General features: G+C 38.0%; 1 protein-coding gene across 1 annotated transcript in view; it reads left to right on the top strand.

Annotated features, from left to right (window-relative positions):
* Positions 1–17,294, top strand: part of itsn2b (intersectin 2b) — a 48,018-nt gene that overhangs the window by 7,586 nt on the left and 23,138 nt on the right. Inside the window, exons 2-18 of the mRNA XM_028014661.1 lie at positions 3,829–3,887; positions 4,651–4,743; positions 4,827–4,890; positions 5,012–5,184; positions 6,171–6,422; positions 6,849–6,921; positions 6,999–7,117; positions 8,527–8,590; positions 10,037–10,174; positions 10,305–10,393; positions 10,518–10,960; positions 11,837–11,986; positions 12,074–12,214; positions 12,652–12,739; positions 12,937–13,076; positions 16,230–16,366; positions 16,473–17,236. Coding sequence (XP_027870462.1) covers positions 3,881–3,887; positions 4,651–4,743; positions 4,827–4,890; positions 5,012–5,184; positions 6,171–6,422; positions 6,849–6,921; positions 6,999–7,117; positions 8,527–8,590; positions 10,037–10,174; positions 10,305–10,393; positions 10,518–10,960; positions 11,837–11,986; positions 12,074–12,214; positions 12,652–12,739; positions 12,937–13,076; positions 16,230–16,366; positions 16,473–17,236 — 2,935 coding nt within the window. The 5' untranslated portion in view covers positions 3,829–3,880. The remainder of the gene's footprint in view (positions 1–3,828; positions 3,888–4,650; positions 4,744–4,826; positions 4,891–5,011; positions 5,185–6,170; positions 6,423–6,848; positions 6,922–6,998; positions 7,118–8,526; positions 8,591–10,036; positions 10,175–10,304; positions 10,394–10,517; positions 10,961–11,836; positions 11,987–12,073; positions 12,215–12,651; positions 12,740–12,936; positions 13,077–16,229; positions 16,367–16,472; positions 17,237–17,294) is intronic.

The raw sequence follows: 17,294 nt of genomic DNA on the forward strand, positions 1-17,294 counted from the left end.
TTAGTTCCCCTGACCTTCTTGCTGATTTAGTAGATCTGCCCACACAGCGACTTATGCTACCTGATATCAGAGAGACCTTTCAACCGTAGGAGGCTGCAGTTGGTTGGAGAAAATCCAAAACTTGTTAATTTTATTGTAGTCATGTTTAAATCTGGTGTCAAACAGTGGAGAAGAGCACACTGGTTGTTATGTAATATTATCCGTTAACCACAAGGTCCTTATTGCAAAGTCATCAGGGTTTCCCAGGATGTATTATAAGCCTGGCAGGCTGCCAGGCTTTACTTGCTCCCCCACCAGGCTAAGCATTGTTTGTTTGTTTGCAGTTTTGAAGGACAAATATGTTTACAGAGACTTCATAATTAATTTTTTTGTTTTTGTTCTTTTGTTTTATTTGTCTTGGATATTTAAAATGTCTTCCCAGTTCTTGTGTTAAATGTTCTTCAGAATTTAAAGTGTATTGAAATTTGAGGATGTTTTCTTACATTATTATGATGCATTATATTACTTCAAAATAGTTTGAAAACAATATTATCGTTTATCGCAATAACCTCTGGGACAATTTAAAATTTGTTATTGTGACAGGCCTAGTTGTATCTAATGGAAAAAATGTATGACATTATGTCTGCGTATCAGAAACGTTGTGCTAGCATAGTTGACATTTTCTATAATTGTTGGCAATAATGTTGTAGTACCTCAAGGCTCTACAGTTGACCCTCTGATTTTTTATTTTATTTATTTTTTATCAGTTTATTAATGACTTTCTTGAAGTTTGTGTCCTGAAGAATGTTTTTTTTCAATGTCTATAAATGGAGTTGCAGATATTCAAGAATCAGGAAGAAGACCTGATTTTGGAGTAACAATGAAAATGTAACTTGCTTTAGGAGCAATTTAGCTGCAAAACTTTATAGATGAATTATTTCACATTTGAATTATTGCATCACCTAAATGACGTAATCTTTCCATTTTGTCGTCATATCTTTCATCTGCCAGGTTTGCAGTTTACCTGACAGTGATTGATGCACATTGACCCATTTTACATAAAATAATTAAATGAATGACTTTTCTGGGAATTTCAGTTCTGCTTGTCTGCTGCGCAGCTTGCTGCTCATTAACGAACTGGCTGCAGTTTTCCATTAGTGCCAGACTGCCAGTTGTCCACTTTATGAGCTCTTTATTGATTCAGTAGTTTTATAGTTGGGATGCATACAGATACAACCTCTTACCTCCTTTCACACACCACATGAGCATCATATCTGTCAGTCAAACACAAATTGTGGGGATAAACTGCGTTGTATTTATTTTACAAAAGGAGTAAAACTTGAGTGGAAACCTTTGTGCTGGAGGTTTTTGTAACATGCAGCCAAATAATTGTCACCACAGGCACAGAGTTATTGATTTTTTTAAAATTAATTTTTTCTGTTTATGACTTCATTTTAGGATTGAATGATCAAACTAGGTAAAAGTTTGGTTTAGGTTATGGCTGGATGCTTAACTTCAATTCCTTGACCAGTTTGCAGTTACAGAAAAAATTTAAATTACATTTACAAATTTAAATTACAGAAAAATTTGTTTCAAAAGTTTAAGATCTGAGCCGATCTGTAGGAATATGTTTTCTAAAAAAACCCCATACAAATACGTAAGAGGAAAATAATAATTATACATAAACAAAGAAAAAGAGAAAATAAAAAAGTTTGTTTATGTATAACTATTATTTTTCTCCTTTCTTAAAATTTGTTGCCAAGCAACACACTCCATAGTTCAGAGTGATGTCATCAAGCCCAAGGTCCACCATTTTGTTTTTCAAGCATGCTTACAGCAGGGGTGTCAAACTCCAGTCCTCGATGTCCTGCAGCTTTTAGATGTGCCTCTGCTGCAACACCTGAATAGAATAATTAGGTCATTAAGGCTCTGGAGATCTGATCTACACAAGGAGGAGGTAATTAAGCCATTTCACTCCAGTGTTTTGTACCTGTGGCACATCTAAAAACTGCAGGACAGCGGCCCTTGAGGACTGGAGTTTGACACCTGTGCTTTACAGCATCAATTTATTTATTAGGTTTCACAATATAAGGGTTGATTTATTATTTATTGCTACAGGCTAAAACAAACTGGAATAAACTCCTGGAAAATTGTAAAACATCCGAAACACTGAGTTCTTTTAAATCTAGACCGGGGGTCTTCAACCTGCGGCTCCGGAGCCACAAGTGGCTCTTTGAGTGACCCACAATGGCTCTTAATAACTCTGACTTAAATGATAAAGAATCAACTAATGTTTCTAAGTATAAATATTAATGACACTAAAAATACCAGTTATATTATTTTAAGTTCTACTTTATTTGTAATTAAGTTGGAAATAATGTGCTTTTTTATTTCATCAATTTCCACAGAAAGAAAGATATCAACCTTCCTATATTTATAAATCTTTATTCTGAAACTCAAAAACAGAACTAAAATGTGGACTTTTAAAGTAAAATTTTTTCCCAAAGTAGCCTTTTATCAAAATAATTTAAATATGTGGTTCTGAACAAGTTTTAATTTGGTAATATGGTTCTTAGGATTGTAAAGGTCACAGACCAATGATCTAGACTGAAAGCCCATTTGTTTAGAGTTACCTTTGAACCATAATCAATAAAACTACTAAACATTTTGATATGTAATGATGGCACTTGGCAAAATGTAATGCTTCAGTAGTTGACTGTGTTCTCTGATTTTGTATTTTAGTGTTTTTATGATGTGAAGAAATCACTTTGAACTGCCTTGTTGCTGAAATGTGCTTTACAAATAAACTTGATGGACTGATAAATGTACATTAACCTTTTTATGAAATTAGTATCATTGTGGCGTCTACCAGTACCATTTTATGTGCTGAGAAATTCAGATGAACCTTTTAGCCATGAAATTAAAGAAGCAAAAAGTGAAAATAAAGGCTGAATGGACAAAATAATAAAGTTAAGAATGGAAGGACGGTTTATTGGACTCAATGAGAGGAGGATCGGCTACAGAGTGATGTGGAGATGGATAAGAGACAGATGGCAGGCAGCGGCCCGGTCCCTCCTCGCTGTTTTCTGCCCTTATGAGAGTAACAACCAGACCACAGGCTTCACTTTCAGCCTTATTATGTTTCCTCTAATTAGCAAATAACTTGTGCAGCAGTAGAGTACTGAAATCATTTATTGGTCTGTAATATCTGCTTCCCTCCTGTGCTTAAATATTAATATATCTCCTTCAGTATCGCTTTTCTTGTCTGGGAACATCAACTTTTTTGACTGATGTTTAATGAGGAAATGTTTACCACTGTTTGGCATTGGACAGGAAGCTGAGCTGTGCAGAAAGACTAGAGCGTCTGTTTTCTTTGCATTATTTGAGGTGTGAATGCGCTGCATCTTTTTCCTTATTTTGACCATTTCTCAGTGTCGGTAAATAAAAACTAAATTGTTGCTTGGAATTTCAGAGAGATGTTGTCAGTAATTCATAGAATAAAAGAACAATGTTCATTTTACTCAAACATAAACCAATAAAGAGTAAAACCAGAGAACTGATCATTTTAGGTGGCCTATTCATTTTTCCAGAGTTGTATATTATTATTATTTCTTGCATTTTGGTTGTGAAGCGTTTCTCTCTGTGTGGAGAATAGTGAAGCATCTGAAGGGTTTGGGTCTTCGCCATTGTTCCCTGATTGAAGTGCGCAGGAGAAGCCTGTTTACGACCGCTGAGTGATCAGAATCGCTCTGCTCTTCCTCTGTGTGTGGCTCCTCGCCCTCCCTCGGTCCTGGCGCTGCTGGGGCAGCCGCAGCTCTGACTGATGGACTGTGACTTTGTGCTTTGCAGATGGCCGTGAGCTGTAGCTGAGGACGCCACTGGGAGTTCCCCCCTTGCAAATATGAATGGTAAGACCTCTGCAGTGTGTGTGGGTGTTTGTGTGTGTGTGTGAGTGAGGGAGGGGTAAATGAGCGAGTGTGTTGGTTTGCAAAGAAACATTGTTCTGCAGTTGTGCTGAGGCCAACACACTGTCAGCTCTTTTATTTTATTTTTCAGCTCTACTTTAAGTATTTTTTCTTGATGGCATATTTAAGTTTGAACTAATGCTTGTTTTCCTACTAAACCACTGAGTCTTGTTTAGCCGCCCTTGTTTCTGTAAATAATAATTAAAGGAATCGACTTGTGAGCGCTTCGTTATCAGTTTGTCAATAAACCAGTACATTCTCAACTCCTCACTACTGCTGATGTCGGCTTTTGTGTTCCTCCTTATCTATGCTCCCATGGGAGCACCGTCTGTTTGCTTTTGTTCTTTCCTTTTTCTTTTCTGCTTTTCTTTTTTTTGTCTGTTTTCCCTTTTTTAATTTGCCCCCCTATTTGTTTTCTCTTTTTTCTTTCTTCTGTTGTTTCTTTTCCTATTTTTCCCCTTTTTCCATTTTTCTTTTATAATTTTTTTTCTTATTGTTTTTTCTTGTTTTCTTTTCTTTCTCTCCTTTTTTCCCTTTCCCCTTTTTCTTATTTTCTTTTTTCTTGTTTTCCTTTTTTCTTCTTTTTGTTTTACTCAAATAAATGAACTTTTCAACACTATTCTGATTTATGATGATGCTCCTGTTTTATTAGATTTGTCGGCCATGTTTGATTATTTAAAACTTATCAAATTGTATGTGACTGCAGGTGGTTCTGCTGTTTGGGCGATCTCCCCAGAGGAGAGGGACAAACATGACCAGAAGTTCGACACTCTGTCCCCGTCGATGGGATTCATCTCAGGTTCACACATTAAGACACTCTGATGCCTGATGTCCATCATTATTTCTCCCAGTTTAAAATGTTTTTATTGTTGTTTCCTGTAGGAGAACAAGCCAGGAAGTTCTTCCTCCAGTCAGGACTCCCTCCCTCTGTTCTGGCTGAGATTTGGTACAAAACATAAATATTGACCCACTGGCAGAATTGGATAATACACTGTAATCATGAGGGATGGTTGTTTGATTTTATGGTGCGTTTTCTTTTTCTTTTTTTTTTCTTTTTTGTCTCTCAGGGCTCTGGCTGACTTGAATCGGGATGGGAAGATGGACAGGTTGGAGTTTTCCATCGCTATGAAGCTCATAAAGCTCAAACTTCAGGGCACACAGCTTCCATCAACGCTGCCGATCATCATGAAGCAGCCACCAGCGTCGGCTATCGCCTCAGCCATGCCCAACCCGGCCTACGGTACGGCGTCGCTATGGATGATTTACCGTTTAAAATGCATTTCTTAAATTTAAAAGTTTGTTTTGGAAATTAAGGAGGGCTTAAATGACTAATTGTAGTAACTGTGATGGGTCAATTATTGAAATAATCGTCAACTAATTGTTAACTGGAGTGTCTGGACTCAAAAAAGGCCATTTGCTGTAACATCAACACCCTGAGAGTGTTAATTGAGATGAAACAGTACAAAAATATTGTATATTTTGTATTTAAGAAAAAATAAAACCTTCTTTGTGGTAAATATGTTTTACCCAAAATTAATCTACTGGGAATTTTAGCTTCACCTGGTTCTGTAAAAAAAAAAAATGTGTTTAGCACCTTTTCATATTTAACTATAAATTAGTCAATTAAAAGATAATCAACAGATCAGCCATGCACTCTATTGATAAGTCAAGCAGGAAGAACTGAACTTTTCACGTTAGAAGTATTTTTTTTAGCTACAGATTCAATTTTTGCTTTTAAAGATTAATCATTCACTAAATGTTACTGTTACTTCATTTTTGAGTATAAAATGTTTTTTTTCTTATTTTAAAAAATAGATAAAATTTTTAGTTTTTATACTTAAAAACTAAAAATTAATAAATTTTACTGAATTTATACATTTAAGTACTTAAATAAAAAAAAAGCCAATTTTTCTTTTTTTTACACAATCAGTTACTCATCTGAATAATCAATATAACAATCCTTTTTTTAAGGTTTTGTTGGCTCTAGTGGCCTTTATTTGAAAGTAGTTAGACAGGAAAGAGGGTAATAAGAGAGAGGGAAGACATGCGGCAAATGTCAGCAGGCCGGGAGTCGAGCCTGCGACCACCGCCTCGAGGATTATGGCCTCAATATATGGGTCGTGCTTTGCCCCTGCCCCACCACAGCACCCCAGAACAATTATCAATTTCAGCCCTCACACCAAGTATTTGACTTGTTGGACATAAACGTTTGATGGTTTGCTGCAGGTCTTGGTTCTGTGCCCATGATGGGAGGTTCAAACTTCGCCATGTTGACCCCTCTTTCCATGGCGTCCCCTGGACTCTCACCTTTGACACCAATGACCGGCCTCAGCCCGATGGTTCCCACATCAGCAGGGATGAACCCACTAATCGCCTCCACCGCCACCAGGCCTCTGATGCCCACGGTGGGGAACACAGGGTTGCCCAACGGCACCATGGGAATGCTCCAGCCGATGCTTGCTGGAGGTTTGAACACCGGTGTGTGATTTGTTGCTACATTAACCACTGTTTCTTTCTTTGTGCATTTATGAAGAAACGTGTAGTTATCAGAACCCTTTGTTTTTGTTTTGTTTTGTTTTATTGGTGATAATGTTTGGTATTACAGTTTACACACCTGATAGATTTAAGTAGGGGGAGCTGCAGATTATCAAAGACTTGGAGCTCAAAACCAAAGGTAAATTATCAAAACATCAGACCTGCTGCTCAAGGGTTCAGATGCTGCAACGCCAATAATTAACTAGATAAAGATAATTCCTTTTCAATTTAATAATCTCACTACACTGTTTGAAATATCTAGAAAAAAAAGTAGAAGAGCTGGCATTTTAATACCAGTTTCCAAGTGTTTGAATGTAATAAAAAAAAAAAACCTAATAAATGTGGATAATGAATAAATGTGTTCTTTAGGCTTGCCTCTTGGAACTTCCTATGCCTCTCCGGGAGGACTTTCCTCTTCTCTGCTGGATCTGGGATTTGGAAGGTAAAACACACAGAAACCTAAACGTAGAGCTGATGCATTGTTTGTTTTCAGTTTCTTATGGTGTGTAAATCTTTCAGCTCTGCCTCCTCTCCCATGGCTGCTGTTCCCAGTGACTGGGCTGTGCCGCATCCCTCCAGACTGAAGTACAGGCAGCACTTCAACATCTTGGATACACAGATGGTTGGCTACCTTACAGGTGTGTTGTGTTTTTCATCTGTCGTTAAAAAAATATGGCACCGTTATGCTGCGTTCACACTGAACGTGTTTCGCTCGTCAAAAACGCGTCCGATGCTTCAAGTTCGACGCATCTGCACTTTGAAGTCAGACACTTGACATTTTGCTCTAGATGTCAGACGTGTCAAAACTGCTCTAGGTGGCGTTGAGAGGAGTCTCCTTGGCATACGTGTCCCTCAAACTCTTCCATCGTCATGCATGTTTCGCCTAAATAAATACTTTTATTTAACTGGACGAATTTGGATAGCTGAAATACAGGGGAATATTTTCAAATAGTAAAAGTTATAACTTATTCAACATTCCAACTTCCTTGCTGATCTTCTTCCAAGTCAGGTCCTTTCTATTCCTGTCTCTGTAGTCATAGCTTGTAGCTCATAGATTACAGGGCGAGGGCAAACGGCGACAATTAGTTTATCTTCCAAAGTTTTATCATGTAGGAAATTGCAAAACTACAAGCAGTGGAAGTTCAGATTTTCCAACTCCAACGTTGGACACATCGGATGTGCGAAACGCTCCCCTGAAGCGCCTCCACATATTCTTTGAATGTAAACCAGACGCTTCTGACACTCAAAATGCGTTTGGTGTGAAACAGGGTTTCTCTCAGTGTATCATAAGCCTGGCGGGCCATCAGGTTTTGCTTGTGTCCCCACCAGGCTTAACATTGTTAATTTATCTTAGTTTTTTTTATTATTGCTGCCTGTTTTTAAAACTTCATAGTTGATGTTTAAGTATTAATCTTCCAGTCTTCCAAGAATGCATAACTATCAAGTGATGTTTTCAAATTTCCTGTCAGCTTTAAACAATTTTTAACTCAAAAACATGGCGGCCAGCTGGATGGCTGAATCCTGCAGCATTAGAAAACTGTAGTTGCGGCTCTCCTTGAAGAGTGATCACTGGTGACTTTATCACAGGAAGTTGTGGGTGTACTTATGGGTGTGTTTAAACACAGGGCAGATTCCTCAACCTAAATGGTGAGCATTTAATGTCTTTCTTTAAAGGTCTCACCAAACCTGTTTCTATAAAAACAAATGGTTTATTGAAATGACAAAAGTACATGTAAACACGTTCTCACTCTTTTCCTCCAGCCACATTTACATATGTTTTCCAGATCAATGCAGTCAGACATGTAAGACAAGTTACATGCAAAAAAAGTGGCTTTTTTTGCATTGCTCCACCCAAGCTGTTACATTCATTTACAGTCTTTGTTTCCTTTATCTGACAGAAACATCTGAGGTCAAACTGTTTGCTGTTTTTTTGTGATTTAGTTAAAGCAGATGCTTACTGCTCTGGATCTCATGCGTACTCATCCTTCATCAGCAGCCTATCTGTGCTGCACAAACCACCATGACATTTTTTCATTCATGTTTCCAGGTCAACAGGTGAGAAACGCCATGGCAGCTACGATGCTGACACAGACGCAGCTGGCCTCCATCTGGTGAGAACATTTGTCTCCAGTCAAAGAGAAAAATGATCTTCGTCTCATTCATAAACAGTCTTTGCAAAATGATCCATGCAGCTTAAACTGTTTCACACTTTTCATGTTAAAGTCACAAATGTCAACGTATTTTATGAGATTACACGTGGCACAGACACACCTAGTAGTTCATAATTGTGAAGTGGAATAAAAATTATACAAGGCTTGGTTAAAAGCGCCCTTTACTCTAATACCCCTAAAACAATTCAGGCCAAATATTTTTCCTCAGTTTAGTAAACAGAGTCCATTTGGGTGTAAATTAATATCAGTATAAATATTTATGCTCTGAGAAAACCTCAGAGAATGTTGGTGAACAAAGTATCATGAGAACACCAGAAAGTTGTGGAAAGTTTAAAGCCCCGAATATGTTAAAACCACAGACTAAATGATAGGACAAAAACAGGAAGAAAATACTATGTTTACTGAAAATAAAAGATTAGATGAGAATAAAAATAAAAGCATTATTTAGCATCCAAATTAATAAACACCAGAGAAAATATTAGACCTTAAAAACAAAAAGACAGTATATAAAAATACTCAAATAAAATAGAAAATGTTGAACAATTCCAGCAGCTTCTCCATAAAAAGGCTGTTTCACAGTCAGATCATAATATTTAAAAACCTCTTCTCCTGAAGTTTTGCTTCTCAACTTGCTGGATTGATTATAGATCATATATATTGTATATGTAAATCTAAAGCAAATCACAATAATTCTTTGGTCTAACGCAATTTAGACTTTTTAAACTTCCAAAAGTCCACAACCATTTATTGGAAATAGGACATTAGTTTTGACATATGTTTTAAATTCTCCACCCTTTATTATGTAATATGGTCTTTACATCATGTTATAATGTTATTTCCTCATCAAAAACATACCTGGAGTGTTGCTTTGAGTTTTTCATGCATGTTTGAGAAATCCTTTAATCTCCTTGGCAACCATTCAGCTGTTCAAAATGCCTGGGTGGACCAAGCCCCGCCTTCGAGACGCAGCTCCTCCTCAGAGTTGCAGTCTACAAGCTTCTGCCTCACAGAGCATCATTCCCCTGCTATTCCCCCACTCAGCTCCTTCAGACTAGCCAGCAACAATTAGCCAACACCTGGTGGAACTGTAACAATATACTCCCTTATATTCCCAAAATCACTGTTAAAGGGTTAATAGAGGAGCCATGTTGCGATGATGTTGGAAAGATCGGGAGTTTCTTAAAGAGATAGGGGCCCAATTTCAAGACATTAAATTACCAAGTAGAATTTATATTTTACTGTAAGTTATAATTAATATTAATAGCCTTTTTGTAGCAATTGAAGGTTACTTCATTGTGCTATGAAATGATACTCTAGTTGGAAAATGCGTAATATTCTTGTTACATTTGTGTGAAAACGTTAATTGCTGATTTGTTACGACTGCAGGACTTTGTCTGATGTGAATAAGGATGGAAAGTTGAACGTGGAGGAGTTTGTTCTGGCTATGCATCTTGTTGACATGGCGAAGAGCGGACAACCGCTGCCACTCACCCTGCCGACCGAGTTGGTACCGCCCTCACAGAGGTATGACGACAATGTCTGGAAATGGTTTAGAAAACATGGAAACATTCTTGGCATAACTTTGGCACAACACTGACTCTAGTTGCCAATTTAAGGATGTTTTGTAGTCATTTATTTTTAATCTGCGTTACAGGAGTGCAATGAATGGCTCCAGCTCTAACCTCTATTCGGCGATGATTGACGATCTCGATGCAGAACCGCCACAGAAACCCAAAACTAACAGTCAGTACTCCCACAGTCTAGTTTTTCATTATTTCACATTCAATAGCATCTTTTTTTTTTAATCATTAGCAAGATTGACGATGAGTTAAAAATATAAACGTAAAAACTACATTTTCCATTCCAGTGTCATTTGAGGATAAGTTCAAAGCCAACATAGAGCAGGGGAATGCCGAGCTGGAGAAAAGACGACTGGCTCTGCTGGAGGCGGAGAGGAGGGAGCAGGAGCGGCGCGCTCAGAAAGAACGGGAGGAGCGCGAGAGGAAGGAGAGGGAGGCCCGCGAGGCGGAGGAGCGGAGGAGGAAGGAAGAGGAGCAAAGGCTGGAGCGTCAGAGGGAACTGGAGCGTCAGAGGGAACTGGAGCGACAGATTGAACTGGAGCGTCAGAGGGAACTGGAGCGTCAGAGGGAACTGGAGCGTCAGAGGGAACTGGAGCGACAGAGGGAACTGGAGCGTCAGAGGGAACTGGAGCGTCAGAGGGAACTGGAGCGTCAGAGGGAACTGGAGCGACAGAGGGAACTGGAGAGGCAGAGGGAGGAGGAGAGGCAGAGAGAGATAGAGAGAAAAGAGGTGAGGCGTACTCAGTGCTGAGCGACTTTCACTTTAGGTGTTTTGGAATCTAATATTTGATTAAAAGCCTACATATGGAAAACATTTACACGTTGACAAAATTTTTTCTCACTGTCTGAAGTTAAATCAGACTAAATTTTTCTTGTTTTAGGTCAGTTAGAATTACCAAAATTATTTCTATTTACCAGAAAATTTCACATGGACACTTTTTAGAGATTTTTTGTTTGTTTGTATCTTTGTATAATGTGTTTAAGCATTTAATTTAAACAGGAAGATTGTTTATCTTAACACAATTTGTTTGGATTACTACAATGTAATGAATATTTATTATTTCTATGGTATGGCAAAAAAAAAAACACATCACAATATGAGCATTTTATATTGGTCAATATCAATAAATATTGATTCGTTTTTTGTTGTAAACATCAAAAATGTTTACAAAATGAGTGAACGTTTCTTTTTCATCCACAGTTTTCACTCCACTGTTGTTTTTTATTATTTTTAAGCCATTATGAAGCAGACTTTAAACTGCTGCTGCACCAGTTACTCAACAGGTTGTTGCTAGGTAACCACAAGTTAGTCAAAAGGCTGTTGCTAGGTTACCAATGAGTGAGTGAGTCAGTTGACTTCACCATTTCATTCAGATCAAATGTATCAAAACATAAAATTACATGTGAAGGCTATCAAAAAATTATAAACACTTATGAATGACAACATATAATAGTGAATTGAAGCTGTATTTTTTATTTTTTTTTAGCTTATTTGTATTTTCATGTCCATAGTGTGATGCTGGAAAAGTTTAAAACTTACCTTGAAAATGCTTGAAAAGTGCTTGAATGTTACTGTGCGAACCCTGTTGACCTCCGGTGACTTCAGGCGGTGCAGCGGGAGCTCGAGCGACAGAGGAAGGAGGAGTTTGAGAGGAGGAAGCGCGGCGAGCTGAAGATGAAGAAGGAGCAGGAGCAGGACGAGATCATCAAGCTGAAGGCCAAGAAGAGGAATCTGGAGGTGGAGCTGGAAGCAGTGGTGAGTCCTGAAAAGACACATTTTTTTTCTTCTTTTCCATCCAGATGCAGGCAAAGTTGGAAATTTGTCTCAACTCTTTGTTTTCAGGGTAACAAACAGCGTCAGATTTCTGACCGACTGCGGGACATTCAGAACAACAAGAAGCTCCAGAGGTCAGAGTTCGATCTTCTAGATCAGAGGAAAGACACACGGCAACAGGATCTGAAAACACTGCAAAGACAGATAGAGGTTTGATCTGTTCTTCTGTTTGGTCAAATAAATCATACTTTAATGTATTCATAATGATGTTTGGAAAGTTGAGTGAAATATTATTTATTCATTCTTTTATACTTAATACTCATAGATCAGAACCCAAGTTTAGTAGATTATATACCAATTTATCTCTATCTGTCTTTCTCTAATTTATCTCTGTCACTTTCTATTCTCTCTCTCTCAATTCTTTCTCTCTTGAATTTATCTATATCACGTTCTCTAATTTATCTGTCACGCTCTAATTTCTCTAATGTATCTATATCTCTCACTCTAATTTATCTATAAATCTCTCTAATTTATCTAATCTAATAAGAGTATAAGATCAATTGGATACTTTTAAATATCAAATTAGCAGAAAATATCTATTTGATGTTAAATGTATTTAATTAATTTGTTTGTTTGCATGTGGTCAGGATTTTCAGAGGAAGTTGTCCCAGCTGACTCCAGAGAAGAAACGACTGGCAGAAAAACTCCAGAATATGTCTCTGAATAACCCGACTGGTTAGTACTGAGGGTTGGTCACACATACCACTGATCTGAACTCAGATTAATATCAACAGTTTGAAGCTGCTTAGTTTGTAAAGTGAAATGTGATTTTAAAAACAACCACACAAAAGTATTAACCTCTGACTGGAAAGATGTTAAGAGTTTTCTTAATGTTCTCTGACTGAAATTGTGTGTTTTTGACCTTCTTGTAGCTTCAACCATGTCCAACTTAAAGATGGGAGTCACAGAGAAGAGAGGGTCATGCATGAAACTGAGAGACCAGCTGGACTCTCTGGAGAAAGAAACGGCTGCCAAGCTGGCTCAGATGGACCAGTACAACAAAGACATGCAGGTAGGAGTGAACGAATGACATTTATCTCTCTAATTTATCTATATTTATCTACATCTGTGAAGCTACTGACATTTCTTACAGAGACGTTTCTCAGCTAATTCAAAAAATGAACTGTTCTCCAGGTAGTATCTTAAAGACAACACAACCTTGTTGTTTGCACATATTACTCTGATTCTAATCCACAGATGTCAAACTCAAGGCCTGCATCCAAATCTGGCCCACCATAGCTTTTTATGTGGCCCTCTAGATTCTAGACTAAACACTAAGCGTGCTTAAATATTATGTTATCAATCAAATCAATGCAGTTTTTATCCATTTACTGCCAGATTATAACAATCAGTCCCTCCAGTTCCTTGAGATTTATTGTGGAAATTCACACAAAATCAACAAATCCACACACTTTTTTTGCGCTAATAATTGGGAGTTTATTGAATATTTTTCTCAATAAATGTCAAAAACTTTCTTACTTGTACTAAACAGCTACCTCAACCTTAATTGATCTCAGATAATAGTTTATGATCTACACAGCGAGTTATAAAAAGTCACATGTAATGTCATAAATAAGTGGAAATATTTCTAAATGAGTAGCACAAATACTTTGACTTTTATTGTAAAAAAAAAAATCGCAAAATCCTGGAGGAACTGAAAAGATGTTCAATAATATTATTTAATTTTAAGAATTCATTTATATTTTAAGTTTGTGAACAGGTTTTATCAATACATTCTGGCACAACCAGCCCTTCAAGAGCATTCATGTTCTGGATTTGGCCCAAAACGAAAATGAATTTCACTCCCTGATCAATGAAACAAAAAGCTTTAGATGGAGGAGCCAACATTACTGCTGCTGTTTACATATTGATTAATGACTTGTAAAGATTGGCACCTGGATCTCTAAAAGCCTGCATCGATATGAATGATGAGAATGAGACTTTTTAATCAGGAGAAATAAGTTTCACTGGTTTAAGCTCAAATTCTGCTGTCATGAAGAGATTCTGCAAAAAAAGCTGATAGATTTGATCTCAGAAGACTCTCTACTGATGTTACATTTGTTTCAGATTAAATTAGATATCTTTAATGTGTTGAACTCTTACTTTAGTCGGCAAGGTTGTGCTCACAGTTTGACTTCAATTCTGCTTTGCGTTTAATTTTAAATATATAAGAAAAGATAAGTAGAAAATTGTGTTTATTTGTACAGTGGATTTACAAAACAGGAATATCAATTAGTTGAACGAGTTGTTTGAGATGTAGGCTGGTTGAGTGATTCATGTCTGTAAAGAAAGTTATTTTGTCCTCACATTAATGTTGCTTTTCTGCAAACCTATAAATCTCAAACACTCCCTAATGCTTCTTAGACTTATTTTGTTCTTTCTTTTTATTTTCTGTCTTGTCCCACTTCACCCTTTAAACTCGTCCGCTGCTCCTTCCTCACTTCCTTCCTAATCTGTCTTCCTCTTGCATCCCTCTTTATTCCCTGCCTCTCAGTTTGTGGAGCTGAGGACAAAATGCTTCAGCCTGTCTTCTGTCTGCTGGCCTGCCTCCGTAAACTAAGGCGAAACCTTTAGTAGATGGAAGCATCTACTAAAGGTTTCGCCTTAGGTCTCTTTGAAACTTCTTCTGTATTTTCTTTTTGTCTTTCACAGAGTTGCTTATGTGTTCGTGTCCTGACTTGTTTCATTTCTTATCCTTGTTTTGTTACTGCCTCTCCTTTAAACTGTAAAATATTAGTGCAGACCAGCAGCGTTCAAACTTTTTGTCATTAGGAACAAAATTCTTAAGAGAGCTCGAGGGCCACATTTGTTTTAATTAAAACTGAAAAGATTTCTTTTTTTAAGACACTTGTTTTTATCGCCTCAATAAAATACTAAATAAACGTTTTAATTAAAAAAGTAGTACAAATTTTGTAGAAAAGGAATCTGTAAAATATAAACAGGGTCTTAAACATTTTCCAAAACTTTTTCAGCGTCTATTGTCCTCGTTTTTCTTTTCTTTTTTTGGCAACCAGGGTTGAGCAGCGTTTGCTGATTTTTAGCAAAGTGTAATCAATGAAAACAGAAATATTGTTGATAAAAGAAAAATAGTTTGTCTGTAAAATCACGTATAATGCATGTGTCAAACTCAAGGCCCAGGGGCCAAATCTGGCCCTCTGTAGCTTTTTATGTGGCCCTCGAGACTCCAAATTACACCAGTATGTAAAAAGCACACAAAATTCACTCTAAATCTCCAGATCTTTTCTGATTTTTACTTGCAAACTTTTCTTAAAATTGTCCAAAAATGACTTTCAGTGCCCGCTGCCTCAGCTTTACTTGATGTCAAGTTATAGTCAGTGATCGTTATGGCGATTAATAAAAAGCCACGTTTAGCATCATACATAAGCGCAAATATCCTAAAATTCCTTACAAATATTTCTAAATTAGCGCCACAAAATCAGTGATTTTAATTGCAAAAATAAAAAAAAAAGCAAACACAATCATGAAAACCTGGACGGACTGATCAGTGTGAAAAGATGTTCTAGATTTAATTTTAAGAAACACTTACTGAATGCTGAAACAAACTGCTGCTTATTGATATTTTAACAATTTAATGGTTTTACCAATACATTCTGGCAGAACTGGCCCTTTAAGAACACTCAGATTTTGATTTGGCCCAAAATGGAAATGAGTTTGACACCTCTGACGTTTACACTCCATTCTTGAATTCTGGACCGAGGAACCAAAACAAATCATCCAGATGGCCTCAAATGGCCCTCAGGCCACACTTTGGGCATCCTTGATGTAAACAATGGCTCGATAATTTTCATTTTGATTATTAATATTTTTTGAAGGGCAATTTTGTTTACTGTGATGTCATAGTCTGTTTCATTTATGGTTTTGGTTTTGTGTGGTTTTTATTTTTCCTCCTATTTATTAGTTTTGGTTGTTGTTTTTTTGTTTTTGATATTTAAAGTGTTGTCCAGTTCCAGTGCGACGTGTTCGTGTACAAAATGAAAGTTTAGATGTTTTTGAGACGCCGAACTTGAATTACTTGCTTTTGAAAACGGTCTCATAATAATAATGTTATTGTTTATTGGAATCATTTTGGGACAATTTATCGTCCTGGTAAATTGATGATCGCGATTTGCTTCTAAATGTGTTTTTATTTTTTAATGTGTGTCAGGAACTGAAGGAAAGCCAGAGGAAGCAGCAGGCGGCTCTGGAGAAACTGCGCAGCGCCAAAGAGGAAAAGCAGCGCGAGTTGATTCGAAGGAAGGAGCAGGAGGAAGAGAGGAAGCGACAAGAGGAGGAAACTCAAAGGTCCACAGCAGAACTTTATAGATTTCATCATAAATGATATTTAAGACTTTAATCGTCTTCTTCACTAGGAGTACGTTTAATAGTAACGCCATGAATGTCTTCACAGGCGTATTAAACTGGAAAAGGAGCGCCAGTGGCAGGAGAAGCTGAGGAAGGATGAAGAAGAACGTCAGAGGAGACTTGAGGAAGAACGGGAGACCAAAAAGAGGGAGGAAGAGGAGAGGGAGAGACAGGCTCTCCTCCAGGCTGCCAGGGAGCAGGCGGAGCGAGAGCTGAGAGCGAAGGACGAGGCCGAACGGAAAAGGAGAGAAGAGGAGGAGAGGAAAAAAAGAGAGGAGGAGGAGCGCGTGAGGCAAATAGAGAAACGCAGGCAGGAGGAGGAGAGGAGAAAACTAGAGGAAGAGAGGAGGAAACTAGAGGAGGAGAGAAAGCAGCTGGAGCAGGAGAGGAGGCAGGAAGAAAAGAGGAGAAAAGAAGAGGAGGAGAGGAAATGCAAGGAAGAGGAGGAGCGAAGGAAGAGGGAGGAGGATAGAAGGAGGATGATGGATGAGAAGAAAGAGGATGAGCGCCGGAGGGAGAGGGAGGAAGAGGAGAGGAGGAAACAACGAGCAGCAGAGGCGGCGCTCCGAGACGCTGATGAGAGGAGAAAGAGAGAGCAGGAGGAGAAACGGAAGGAAGAGGAGGACAAGAGGAGAAGACTTCAGCAGGAGGAAGACAGGACGCGAAAGGAGGAAGATCAGAGGAGAAAAGTGGAGCTGGAGGAGAAGAAGAAGAGGGAGGAGGGATCCCGTAAGCAGCAGCCGAACGGAGGGAAGGTGGACATCCAGGAGAAGCTGACGGCTCTGCTGAGAGGCCTGGAGGAGAGGAAGGGTGAGCAGAAAAACTCTGTTTTCTCCTGGATTATAGTCCAGATTAATTCACCTCCTGA

This window comes from Xiphophorus couchianus, chromosome 4 (genome assembly GCF_001444195.1).
Source record: "Xiphophorus couchianus chromosome 4, X_couchianus-1.0, whole genome shotgun sequence".
NCBI lineage: Eukaryota > Metazoa > Chordata > Actinopteri > Cyprinodontiformes > Poeciliidae > Xiphophorus > Xiphophorus couchianus.